The sequence below is a fragment of the Gasterosteus aculeatus genome, chromosome 2 (assembly GCF_964276395.1).
Source record: "Gasterosteus aculeatus chromosome 2, fGasAcu3.hap1.1, whole genome shotgun sequence".
NCBI lineage: Eukaryota > Metazoa > Chordata > Actinopteri > Perciformes > Gasterosteidae > Gasterosteus > Gasterosteus aculeatus.
The window spans coordinates 17,258,119-17,272,191 of record NC_135689.1 but is presented as its reverse complement, the minus strand read 5'-3'; the positions used below and the strand labels follow the sequence as shown (position 1 = coordinate 17,272,191).

Sequence of the window (14,073 nt, the reverse complement as noted above, 5' to 3'; positions counted from 1 at the left end):
CCACGCGCCGGCCCCCAGGAAGGGCTCTCTCTTCCTGGCAGACCGTTCACTTGGGCTGTTCAGAGAGCCACAACTGTGTTATATGGCGGCTTTTGGACTTGTTGGAAACAGTGTAAGGGTGGACTTTTCTGTTTTTGCATCGCAGTTGGTTCGATTTTTATGGCTCAGGATGTGATTTAACTGAGATGAGACTTATGTTTGGACGGCGTAACAAGATGCAGTCGTAATGTATAATGAGTCTTAGTCGCCGGTTGAGTATCTTTACTTCTCATTTGTTTCCTGGTCTGTATAAAATGACAACATAAGCCTCATTTTACGGCTGCTCACTGTGGAGCTTTATTGGATAAAACACAAAGCGGCCTAATTATAGATCACACAGCACAGCCGGTGTTATAATTTAAGAGTAGCTTTATTTATATAGCACCTTTTAAAGAAACAAGTTCACAAAGTGCAGGCTCAGTAAATCACTAGCGAACACTTCATTTGGATCGGTACATGTTGTCATGCTTTGGCGGGCTTTAGATCCTCCCTCATTAGGAGCCAACTGCAGCTTCATCCGTGACTTCATCCTCATTGACCAGCAGGTTTGCGCGGGGGCCACCGCTCGCATATTAGCGGCTTTGTTCCATCGATCCGGCCGCGCCAGGAACAAAAGCTCGGAGAAGAGGAAAAAGCGTTTGACCCGGCTCGGTTGCAAAGGATTTGTTAAATAGCAGATGTGTGTGTGTGTGTGTGTGTGTGTGTTTGTGTGAGTGCGGTAGTACGGGGCGGTTATTGACTACATTGCAGCAACTCAGCCACTTATCTGAGGCCAGCAGTCCAGGCATTGACAGGTCCACCGTGTCTCCACTGGCCAGGTGACCGTCAGGAACGCTTCTATGCCGTCACTGGCGACAGCTTGCTTCCATGCGTGTGTGTGGGTAATTCTCATTCTACCAGTGTGTGTGATACTGCTGCACACACTCGGCTGTGTGTGTGTGTGTGTGTGTGCACAGATCCCTGCAACAAGAAATCGATGAACCCTGGGGTTAATGGTGAGGAGGAACTGGCTCACCAGCTCTGCTAACAAACAGCAGCCTGTTAGCATAACCTCAGTCCACCCTGCTCCCCGCGGAAATCCACCGGCATTGATTATAAACCTCACGCTGCCGTTTGGTGGAGTCTCAGCAGCTTATCGCTCAGCTATATGAAGCTGCCGTCACCCTGCCACTCCGGGACAGGGCGAGAAGGAGTTAACCCTCCGAAATCTGAATAAACCCGGGGAACAGAGGGACAAAGACACGACTCGGATTAGACGGAAATCCAATTTAAAGTCTTTCTGGAGGCAGGGTGGCATTGAGGGCTGAGCGTCGTCCTTCAGTTTAGATGATCCCGTCCCCCACCAACCCCCCCGGCCCCGCCCCTGTTTGATGGCCAATTACTTAATTACTGTGGTACCTTGCATCTATAGTCAGAAAACACGCACTGGTGAAGGCGATATATTTTCCTTTTGACTTCTTTGTGTTACCAGAACAAGCTAATTTATCATTTTAAGAATGTTTCTTCAATTAAAGGCATTGCTTCAGCACTATACACTTAACACACTAAGAAATCATCATCTACGTTTGGAGAAAAGATGTATTTTTGATGTTTTTGTCAGGTTGTCTTTCTTACTTAAGATTTATACATTTTTTTGCAACTGTGAGACAACGCATTGGGTTCTTTTTAGCTTTAAAGGTGCTTCCAGGTGTATTTTGTTGTAGTCTGTTTTCTCACAGCCTTTAGGCTAAGCTAAGCTAACAGCCTGCTGACTGTAGCCTCCCATTGCGTTTACAGCCATGAGAGTTGTAGCGCGTAGGCTGGACGCGGGATTAAGTCCAGGTCTTGGGGCGGATGTGAGTTGCGGAGCGGAGCCTGTGGGTGGGGGTGGGTGGGTTGAGGTGGAGGAGGCCTGCAGGAGCACACGAAGGGGCAGCATACGGAGGACTGGCGTATGCAATCAGAGCTTTCTGTTCTTAAGCCAGTGAAGTGACATTTAGTTCAGGATTGGTGTACAGAGACTGAAGGTTTTTTTTTAAGAGCTGTTGAAAATTGTCATATGTCATTACATGTATTTATTATTAATTAAACTTGATGTCATCCCTTTTGCAACGACATTCACATCCTAACATCCAATTGTTTTCTCTGCTCGTGAAGACTATAAACAAACTGAATCCTCACAGAACGTGAATTTAGAAAAGAATGAATGTGTGTGACTGCAAAAATAAATGTATTCTATTACAAAAGCAAAGCTTCGCTAAATTGTAGATTTAACCTCCAATAATGTTTAGTTTTTTTGTGTAAGCATTCCTTTTTTTTCAATACAGTATCCATGGTAGCCTTGTTACATGTGGTAATCCCTGAGGCATTTATTCCGTTTTTTGCTCAACTCTAGGGATGAAGAAGAGAGGAAAAAAAGTGTTATATAAAAACAGGTTTATCTTGGTCTGCCAGCTTAGCTCCCTGTAAGCCTCCAAGCATGGAGAATAAGGAGGGAGAAGTGGATCGCCAAGGATCCTCTCCCGCTCACTCGTCATCCCGACGCGGTTTTGGCCGTGACCATCTGAAGCCGTGCGAATGTGTTGATGTGAGCGTCAGCGACTGTTAGTGGGCTTTGATGTTTTTTCAATGCTAAACATAAGGAGTGAATGGAGGAAGTATTTTTACAAATAGCATCCGAATGATTTTTTATTTTGACAAACTATTTAATGTCTCGCCCGAAGTTGGCTGGGATGGACTCCAGCCCCGCCGCGACCCTGTGTGCAGGATAAGCGGTTTGACAATGGATGGATGGATGGATTTAATGTCTTTATTTGTTGGCCAAATGTTCACATTTCATTTCGTAACACGTCATCAATCCTCTTTCTCTCCCTGGTTGCAGGTGCCTGTCCTGCGTCAACGGGAACTTCCCCTGCCACTGGTGCAAATACCGCCACATGTGCACGCAGGACGCCAGCGACTGCTCCTTCCAGGAGGGACGAGTCAACACCTCGGAGGTACAAAGCAAGCACTCTCATGCGTCACTCCACGGCACACACAATGGTTACATCTCTGAGTATTTAAATCATGTGTACATGTGGAACGGGGGCGTGGTGATTTGGAGGGTACCTGTGTGCCATCCGAATGTGTGTGTGTGTGTGTGGACGACTGACTACCAACATATAGTAAATGTCGGGGGCCCCCCCCCTCTCTCTCTCTTATTGCATAGGTATAACTTTGCGAAGCAATGCATATGCGCACTTGAGCCAACAGCGGTAGTTTTGTCATCACACATTTATCTCCTCATAGCCTCGGTTTTGTTCCAATTTACCAGTTCGCAGCGTCTGCCGAAAGCAATATCGCCCATCTCCGCTGCCTGAAAAAGTTCCCCCCTGTGTCATTAGCAGTAGGTTGCCAGAGTGATTGAATTCACACTAGACTGGTTATCTTCCCACAGGCATTTGTCATATTTCTTCACTTCATATCTGATACAAACCCGTAGCATCTGTGGCTACGCGGCACATCCCACAAATGCACACATGCAAACTGAAAAACTCTTAATGTATGGTTCGATTTTTTTTACTTGAAGTAAATTCAATCCTTCGATGTCATTTCCTGGAAATGTAAATATGTAAATAAATCAGCTTTGTTGTGACAGCGGATAAACAGAGAGGCACATTAGGGGCGACCAGGCAGAAAATTGCCAGACTCGGAGAAACACTTGAGAAGGCCATGAACGGAAATGTGTATGAACTCAAACAAAAGAGAGAAACAAACACCAGGACAAACAAACGCGGAGACAAACAAATTTGCTCGGCTCCAACGGATCCCGGCATTGGGCTGGTGGCCGACGCACGGCCCGCGGGTCGCTCCGAAACGACTTGATCCGGATTTGGGGAAATGGGAAAAATTAAAGACAATAGACAAAGAAAAAGGTTTTTCTCTTCAAGCCTGCCATACTCGCGCATTCGCTCGCGTGTTAATTAAGTTGTTCAGTCATTGTGCACAGTGGTCGCTTTTCACTCAAGATATTTCATGTCCCACAAAATGAATGAATTAATGCCGTACGTGACTGACGGCAGGGACCGAAAATGGCTGCCAAGTAACACCCTCAGATTGGATGGTTATTGCCTTCACATATTATTGACTTAACTTTTAGAAGCGCGCATTGTCGCCGATTGTACCTCAGCCATCTGAAGCTCAAGTCCTCCCCCCAATGATTTCACTGGTTTACCGGGTTTGCAGAGCGAGAGCTGAACTGATGCCCCGGACACACCACTGCGTCGTCTGCCCTGATGGTTTGGCCGCATGACGCAGAGCATCTCCGTCCGCCGAAGACGGCGACGGTTCGCTCGCGACTGGCAGATTACTTTGTGGCGTGAAATTCGCATTCCCGCTGTGTCCATTTCAGAGCGGCAGTTATATTTGGATTTACTTTGTTCACGTTAAGTGTGGCTGCCAGCGGGTGTTTGTTTTGGGTCTGATGTAATTGTCGAGTCCCCCTAGTCCGTCAGAAGAAGTGCTCCATCCGTCTGCCGCTCTGAAGCGCTTTATTTATTTAACTATGGAGGCGCTGACCTTTTGGTTATATGAAGCTGCAACTCATCAGCCCTGACTGACTGAGATCTTCTTTCTGTCTCTCTATTCTGCATCTCTGCTCCCTTCTTTCATTTGGTTCTTTCCCTCTCTTCTCATGATGCACGGCTGCGGCGCCGGGGATGGAACCCGTGGCTTTGCAGCCTCGACCTCGTTGATAATCATTAGCGTGCTGCGCTGGGCTACGGGTGAACAGGATGTGAATATAGATATACGGGGGGGGGGGGGATCAGTGTCAGCCTTTTCCCGCCGATAATTAGCATAATCACTCTGACGAGGGAGTCGCCCAGATAGTGATGTCTTTTTATGTGGAGTCGACGCGGGACGCACGCGAGGTACCGCCGCTCGCTGCTCGCCGCCCACCTTCGCCCCGCTGGCGTCTCCTGTCTGATCTCTAACCCAATGAGCGCGCTCCTCGCGTCCGCCCACTCCCTCATCCCTTCAACAAGTCAATTAGCCGGAGCCTGACAGGCCGCTGGTTGCTCTCTCTCTCTCTCTCTCTCTCAGCTTTACGTTGTCACTGTTACATCTGTCTTTCCGCTGCCGCTGGAGCTCAGGCTGCCAGCTCCGAGGGCCCCGGGGCCGGAGGCAGGCACAGAGCAAGCTTCCCTCCTCCCTCCGGGTCTCTCTGGCTTTCAGGGGGAGGGGTCGGAGGGGGGGGGGAGCTGCCTGCTACAGATCGACACAGCTGTGTGCATGTGTGTGTGTGTGTGTGTGTGTGTGTGTGTTAATTATTTAAAGTGTATTAAAGCTTAAAGATGCATCTCCAGATGCCTCTCTGATCGCTGGCGTGTTTAATGGAGAGAGACAGATGAGATGAAAAGGGAGAGGTGGGAGCATCCACAGTGAAACACGAGGGGAGGAGTGTGGCAGTGGCCTAGTTGTTAGGAGGAGAACCGAGCTTGGGAACACAGCCAGGGGCCTCATTTATGAAACTACAGCATGTGCACACTGCACATGGAACAAGATCTGCACAAGCAAAGTCAGAAATCAGTCTGCAATTAATAGTATGCAGCTTTCCCTTAAGCACAGTTTTTAGCCACGCTGGTATTTTGCACACTAGTCACACATCGGACTCTTTCGGTTCCACGGTTATCATATATGGTTAATTAAAGCCATAGAAGTCAAACACAGCGATGCTGCTTCTAATGAGGCCTCTGCAAGTTGCTTCATAATCACCCGAAAGCTTAACTTTAATAAACAGAAGATAAACGAAGAGATCCGTGCCTTGATGTGTCATCAACGGTTTTCTCTCTCCGGAGCGAGGCCACAGGTCGCCAAACAATGCCTCTAATTAAGCTCGTGTCGGGGAGCTCGTTTTTAATTGTCTCATTACTCCAGAAATGGCCAAATGGCCAATTTGTCAACCAGGTTCATGAAGTTAGGATGATTGAACCTGTTTGTTTTTTTTGTACTAAATGAGACTTAAAATAAATATTTGAAGAAGTGTGACATTGGTGATGTTAGAAGAAGACGGGGGGATATAGGAGGGACGAGGAAGCCGACTGAAGAGGGATGAACAGAGCAAGAAGATAAGGATGAGAGAGAGACATCAGAGCTGGAGGGAGCGACATTAACAGAAGCGAGCGGAGGGGAGCGAGCGGGGGAGCGGATGAAAGGAGGAGCGGGAGGAGGACGCGGGAGATGCTCAACCATTCAGGAGATGAAAGGATACTTGGGGGTCGTGACACAGCCCGGGCCTCGTGTCTGCTTAGCGATTCCATGTCATTTGGTTCATTCTATGCGCTCCACTTCTCCGTCTCCGCCAGGAAGCTCGGCAGCTGTTTAATTGCACAGTGTGTTTGTGTTCGTGTTGCAAAAATTGCTCTTGTCTGCGCAGCACGAATAGGAAACATTCAAACGTCACCGACAATTAAGTCGCAGGGGATCCTGAGCCCCCGTTTCGTTGCTACGTCCTTTATTCCTGCTTTGCATACACGGCAGGGTAGATTTCACAGAAGACTCCACCATGACTTTGATCTCTCGTGTGTTGCTCTGTCCTAATGGCGCGTAGCTTCTCGTCTGACCCCACCGCTGCCTCCCGCCAAAGGCTTAATAAACTTCACTTCTGCGTGCTCCCCCCGAAGGCACATGAGTAATCATATGTGGGAAATGAGTTTTGATTGTTCTCTCTGTCTCAGCGGCTACATTTAAGGACCATCAGCCTGTTGAGCGGTGCACTGAGGCACAGGGACGGGGGAATTGACTCGGGTATCACTGCTCCTCGCTCCATTGTTTTATGCCAAGTGGCAAAGGACGGATTATTTTAAACCTAAATGACTGAAAGTGTAAGACAAATGTTGGTGGGGTCCTTCTTTTTCTTTTTCAAATGGGTACTCTGCCGATATTATTCCACAGATGTTACATGCAGTTGAATTAAGCAGTCACATGCAGCTGCCTTCTTCTCAGACCATCTCCGTCTTTTTGTAATTCCATCGATACAACAATGCTGAAACCCCACTTTAATATAAATTATATTTACTCCTGCCGGTACCAGTTTTTTCTACTTGTAAAGAAATAATGTGTTCCATGATGTACAGGCTACCTGGACTGCACGAATCATGCGCTCCAGGATTCAACTTGAAAAAGTCATTTAATTTGTTTCATAGAGGCGGCATTCACGAATCTCCATCAAAGGGTTTTGCAAACTGCACGGCACACTCTCCCCCTGCATCCCGACACCGATGGGATCAAAAGTTGCCGAAATGATGCAGTCACAATTATTATGCTTTGAACTGGTTGAATTGGAGTGCCCTCTCCAAAACCACGACTGTGTTCAAAGGTTTGCTTTTAGACATGTTTCATCCGTCAAATGTGAAACCAATTTATCCACGATGCCAGGTATCAAAACCCAATGCTTTTTAAATTTAGACGGAGATCCGTCCGTGGAACTGTGTTATCAAATGCCAGTGCTTTGTCGGGTTGTTTGGCCACTACATTGACATATCTTTTTTACTTGTGGTTTCGGCAAAGTCCTAAAATATTATTGTTATCATATATAGTTCTCAGAGCTCGGGTATCCCCGTTTGAAGAACCCAGAACAATGTCCTGTATAACAATGTCCTGCGTGTGTCCATTGTTCTTGCTCCCTGAAAGCAGCTGTTTCATGGATTCCCAGCGCATCCGTCGCCTTGGTTCCCTTTTCCACCGCGTCCTTAGCTCGTCAAGCAGCGGTTTGAACTCTCCTTGAGTTCCTGCTTCCCCTTTGTGACTCAGAGAAGAAAAATGATAAGCCGCTTTGATTAAAAATGATGAGGATGAAACGATCAAGTTTTTGCTCAAGTTTTCAAAAGTAGGTAAAAATTGTCCCGCGAGTTCAAATCCAGCTCTAATGAAGTCAAAGCGTTGTTTACGCTGCTGGATTCATTTTAAGTGTCAGAATCTCAATTTCATGACAGCGTGAACTCTATTTCTGTGTTTTATCTTTGTCTGACGGATCTTCCGCCTCGCTCCGTATCCCCCATGGTAACCGGCTGAGAAGAGTGGGTGGACAAAGGCTTCTGACGCATTTCAAAGTGTCTTTCATTGAACAGAGGAGCTCAGTCTAGTGCGATTGAGGGGGGGTCGCCTGCCCTCCATCCACCTGAGACTACGACAGAGGGAGCTCAGGTCATTTGTGCAAAATAGATGAAACGCTCTCGCGTCGCAATGGAGCTCAGTGGGACGAGTCACGAATCCAGAAGAAAACATGAATGGGGTCTCGCGGAGGGAAGCGATCGCTTTCAAGCCAGTGAATTTGCATGCTGGATATAATGTGATGTCTTTGGTTGTGGAGTCGGCCGCGTTGTGCTTAAACCCATCCGACCGAGGACCTTTGGGACCAAAAAGCTCATTATTTTGTCCCAGGGCTAATGGAGGCAATAAGCCCAAGTACCAGGGGGAAGTCGGTGCATTTATCATCATCGGCATTTTGAACTGACCTTGGAAGGTTGTCTGATTCCGAGGTGGGTCACAGAGATCTCTCAGTATTCACTGTCTAAACTGGGTTGCCAGCCCGTTTTTTGGGTTCCCACATGACACGGAGCACTGCCGCCTCCACTCGCAGGACGGAACAAAATCTATCAAGTTTCGATCCTGCGGGGCAGAAGAAAAAAAAGAAGAGAAGGAACAAAATGAGAACACGGGACTGAGGCCATCCTGAAGAGCTTTGCCTTATCTGTACTGCATCTTCTGTGTCGCCCTGAGAAATACACACACTCACAAACGGATGTGTGTAGATTTAGAGGCTCCAACAATCGATCCACCGGCTGATGCTTATCGCCTACATCCTCCTCTTTGACCATCCAGGCCAGATAGCATCCAGATAGACACCCAATCGCACTTGGTCATCACACGCGGGGCCATGCTACTCCAAAGGAGACGTGTGGGATGAAGAGCTCCGTACAGAAGTGGCGGTCTTTCCCCAGTCGGCATTTTCTGTCGCTTGATTGCTTATCGGACATAGTCATAAAAAATGATTATCTGCATTTCATTGGAAGATGATGGGGTCTCGTCCAAGCTCTGATCCCGGTGCCAGAATGTTGGACTGCTTTAAGAGTCATTTGGGAACTGTTTTTTGGCGAGAAAGTCGCTGGTATCCACCGACACTGTTAGTGACTGGCTGAGGAACAAAGGAACAGAGTATTCAGCAGCTGAAGAGACAGGTGTGTCCCTCGGGAGTCGCCGCAGACCGCAAAAGTTTTACAGTGTCCCATCCAGTTAACGGGAGATGATGTGTCACTCTTCACAACTTCTTTTCATTGCCCCCATGTGGCCAACGAAATGAGCTATCGCGGGTTCACAGACCTTGAAAGTCAACCACAGACTCCTCAGACAGAAGTGTTAAAGAGGTGCCGCTCCTGCTGCCGTCACGCCGAAGACGACTTCCACACGCCACCGGAGGTCTGCTCAGAGAGCGCCCGCCTAGCCGGGAGTCTTGAAGCCGCGAGACGTAGCGCCACGCTCGTTTTCATGCGTGCTTTTCTGAGAACAAACTCTTCAAAGTAAAGTCTTTCCCCCTGACAATCAATTAGCATTCGTCATGTGGCCACTAGAATATCGTATAGCGCAAAACCGCCGCGCCGATGGATATCAACGTTGCACCCGGCCTTCGTTCGACCTCTCCTCTCCGCCTTTACTTATTTCTTTTTTCCCCTCAAAGAGCGCTGCAGCATCCACGAGGGAGGGCGCGTCACCGGACAGCAGGTGCTCCGTGATGCATCGGTTGATAAAGCTCCCTCCACTTTGACCCGCCTCGGTTTCTTTCTCCCGGCTTATAGGAGACGGACACGGAGAGATAAAGCAAAGGGGCCTTTAATGCGGAGCGAGACGACTGTTCTGAGATGGAAAGACGTGTCTGAATGGGCGGATAATGTTTGAGGGGCCCCATATAGATGCGGCCTTGTGGCCTGTCTGTGTGCCGATCGATGGAGGGATCTGCTGGGATTACTTGATGATCCACTGCCCGTTACTGCGGTGTTCTGTGCTGTGAGTGTCTGTGTGTTTTACTCTCTGTTAGATATATTCTCTAAGGGCATAACTGTATTAGCGTCTAAAACTGAGACACGGCTCAACAGATGACTCTTCCTCTGTGTCCCCCCGGGAGATGTGGTCATCATATCAGTTGCTTTTCCCTCCGTGTGTAACAGCGTTGGTCGATGGGGTCTCTCCCCCTCCGCTCTGAAATGGTTCATTGGACTGTAACGCTAATCCGCGGGGACCCTCTACACCGCGGTGACACTTGCACACACAGACAAACACACACGGACTCCGTCATCCATCATACTCGCAGTCTGTCAGCGCTTCAGCGAGGTGGCCTCATGGGTCGCGGCCCGCAGCCAATCAGGGCCCTCGCCTCATCTATGACATCACCGTGGTTGTGATGTCTCCATCCTGGCTGAAAGTAATTAGAAGTGAGGGGGGGGAGGAGAGTAAATTGATAATACGGCAATATGATGTTAGAGCCACATCTCTTTTCATCTCTTACATGTTAGGTTGTTTTTCGCCTTTCACAACCAGTGGTCCAAAGCACAAGTTCATGCACATTACACGTCCAGCTCCACATACCGTCTTAGCGGCCCGTAAAGAGGAAAAGGAGGCTGTTTTAGAGGGGGAGAGAAAGTTAGTATGAAAACGCACCAGAGCGTCCACGGCCGCCTGCTTCATCCTAGCTGAACAAACAGCCGGGCAGGTGGAAGGGCAGAGGGAGGGAGGGAGGGAGGGAGGGAGGGAGGGAGAGCTGCAGGACGGATGAGAGCGAGCTACGGCATCTGTGGTTGAGTCGTAGGAAATGAACACGACCTCTGAGACAACCAAAACCTTTTGCTTTTCATTAGATAGCAGTTTCTAGAATGACATCAAGCGAAGGTGACAAGATACCAACACTCGTGAGTCTCCTACCTCTGCAATGAAAACCTCTGGATCTGTTAGTAGGGCTCACTTTGCTGATTTGAATCAAAAGCTGTTCAAATGTCAGAAATCACTCCCGATTTACCGCCATGGCATCGAATGTCCGAACGTGTGAGTTAGTTCATTAGATGGCACAAAAATGGCACCCAAAAGAATTATTGTGAAATATTGTAAAGCGCACTCACCGTTTTTCTACAGGGTTCCTTTATTAAAAGTCCCGGCTTTTGAAATGCATTTCTACGGTACATTGTGACACTAGAAGCTTTGCTCCACCTTTTAAGGCCCAAAGCCGTTCTTATGAGAGCAATGAGAAGCGTCTCACCTTTCTGATAAGGTGTCCAATAACAATGATGCATCTTCATTATTGATTTCAGTTGATATTCTCTGTGACGGAGATGCCCAACGAAACTGCACTTGAGATCTCCGTGTGCTTATTGGCATTTCCACTTCTCTGATTTGATCGTAGTCAAATCATAACCGAATGCATTTGGTAATTTTTACCTTTTCCATCTTCTTTTTCAAAATGGCTCCAAAAAATAGTGTGTGTGTCAGTGTGTTTGGCCCCCAGGCGCCTGTAAAACATTCCACAGGCTAATACTCGCCTGGCGTGTTCTTAATGTGAGTAGGTGCGTGTGTGTGGGTGCGTGTGTGTGTGTGTGTGTGTGTGTGTGTGTGTGTGTGTATGAGTAATGAGTAGTAATCGTCTGGGAAATATTCAAGATACTTATTGAAGATATTTATTTTTATATATATAAGTCTCCCGTGTTGCAGAACTCTGTCTCGCTCCATTGGGAACTTGACCTCCCCCACTTTAATAAACGAGTGAATGGCTCCCAAGACCTCGCCTCCTCCCCTCCTTCCCTCTCGCTTCACCTCTCCTCGCCCTTTTTCTTTTATCCGTGTCTATCACCGCAGCGCAGTAAATTTATCTCAACAAGGCATTTGTGTGGACGGTGTGTGCCGGGGAAACGTCCAGCGGTCAGAACTGGTTAACTCTGATAGATAAAACGCAGGTAATGGAAACCCCCCCCACAAAAAACAAGGCAAATATGAGAGGGAAAGAGATAAAAGAGAATGTTATAAAAGATCAAGCACAAATGAGAGCAAGAAAGAAAGAGGAGAGCAGCGAAAGCGAAGGGATTAGAGGAATCCCCCAGGTAAAAGAGATTGTTGTGTCTCATTGTGTAGAACTGCGGCGCTATCTGATGCAGACTCGGCTCTGACACCTGTCACCACTCCTAATGAAACAGCTCCCACAATCCTCCCCCCGTGTGCCCCGCTGTTTCTCCTTCATGTGTTTGTGTGACTCTTTTATGTACTTTGTATATATATGTGTGTGTGTGTGTGTGTGTGTGTGTGTGTGCGTGTGTGTGTGTGTGTGTGTGTGTGTGTGTGTGCGCATGTGTATAGGCTCAATGTGCGGAATGGCTTTTTATTTGTGTTTCTGCGTGTTATCGTGTTCCCGGAGGATTTTGACGCCGGGCTTTTTATCCTGACACGGTGCATCAGAAATAAGGAACAGATCTTAAGAATGAGAGAGCGAGCGTGTATCTGTGTGTTGTTGAGGCAATAGGGACCAGAATGTGCAGCAGAGAGGCACAGGAATAAAGTGCTGTCATTGTGTGTGTGTGTGTGTGTGTGTGTGAGCCAGACAGGATTTTCATGCCACATTTAGAGCAGAGGCTTGAAGCCCGTCCCTCCAACGTTAACAACAGCCAGCTACTTCAGACGAGAACCTCCACTCGCACACACACACACACACACACACACACACACACACACACACACACACACACACACACACACACACACACACACACACACACACTCGCACACACACAAACGCTTTCCCGTTTCCCTTCGTGGGCTTCTTCATTCCTGTTTTCCATTTTATTAGAGGCTAGAAGCAGTTCATTAGCGGCCTGTTGCCATCTGTGAATACTTTAAACTTTAACAGTCAGCCTCACTAATTGACAATCTGCTTCGCTGGGCTCGCTGGCATTGATTTGATCTCTTCTCCTCAGGTCTTCTCCTTGCTCTCCTCCTCCTTTTACTCGCACACAGCCGCATTCGCATCATGTAGGATATGAGCTGCCAACTGAGAGCAACCTTTTCATCCCGGCCTCCTACTGATCATCACCCGCCGCTCCTCACATTACTCATCAGTGGTCATAAAGTGGGCCGAGAACATTGGCAAGCATTTACTTAATAAAAAAAAACGCCAATCAGTATTTGATGTATTTGGTCTATGGGTGTCTTTAAAGGTGACTGGATATTCTCCTCACTTTGTTTTTGGTCATTGGTCAGCGTTTTATTGTCCTCAAACAGCTGCGGCTTTCGAGATGAGGTGGAATTTGTTGTTCTGGAAACCAAACTATAAGAATAATATATTAAAATAGCTGTATAGCCTTGACTCCGTCGGGTCATTTGACCAATCGTTAATCTAAAGAAAACCCATTAGGGATAAATGCACCAAGCAGAGTGAAGTTTATCTCCCTCTATGTGCGTGAGTTTCACTGTGTGTGAAGTTTAGCACGTGTGAGTCTGTTGCACACAAACAATTAGCTGGCCAGCCGCCGCTCAGCACCGCGCTCACACGGCGGTCGCTGACACCCGAGGTTACGCACTTTGTGATCCGTCCTCGGTGTCGCCGTTGCTTTTGGATTCCGCAGCGTCTGTTGTTCACAGGCAGGTGGGTTCAGTTGATTCTGTATTGAGTGCCTTTCAGTGAACTCATCATGGAATAAAAGGGTGATTTCTAGACCTCCTTCGGGGGGGATTGAACGACTCTTTATGAAATGACTTCTCTTCGCGCATTCCACCTCAGCGTGCGCTGCAAACACATTGATTCAACGTTGGAAAACACCGTTTAGGACGCTGCCGGTGTCACGTGGCACCGGTGCTGCGTCGCTGTGGTCGCGGTGGGAGCAGAGGGGTGTCCGCCTGGTGCCATCAGGTCCAAGTCCAAACCTCCCTGTCGCTCCCCCCCCCCCTCAGCTTCCCCAGGCCCAATCTGCAAGTCATTACGGACGCTCCATTAGACAGCACCGCTGAGCAGCGCCGACTCGTATTGGGATCACGCCGCAGATCATG

At 48.1% G+C, this 14,073-nt stretch overlaps 1 protein-coding gene across 3 annotated transcripts in view; it reads left to right on the top strand.

Annotated features, from left to right (window-relative positions):
* LOC120829387 (plexin-A1) overlaps positions 1 to 14,073 on the top strand; it is a 181,092-nt gene that overhangs the window by 105,954 nt on the left and 61,065 nt on the right. For all 3 annotated transcript variants that reach the window (XM_078085495.1, XM_078085483.1, XM_078085493.1), the window contains exon 9: positions 2,900 to 3,014. In XM_078085495.1, the coding sequence (XP_077941621.1) occupies positions 2,900 to 3,014 (115 nt within the window). The remainder of the gene's footprint in view (positions 1 to 2,899; positions 3,015 to 14,073) is intronic.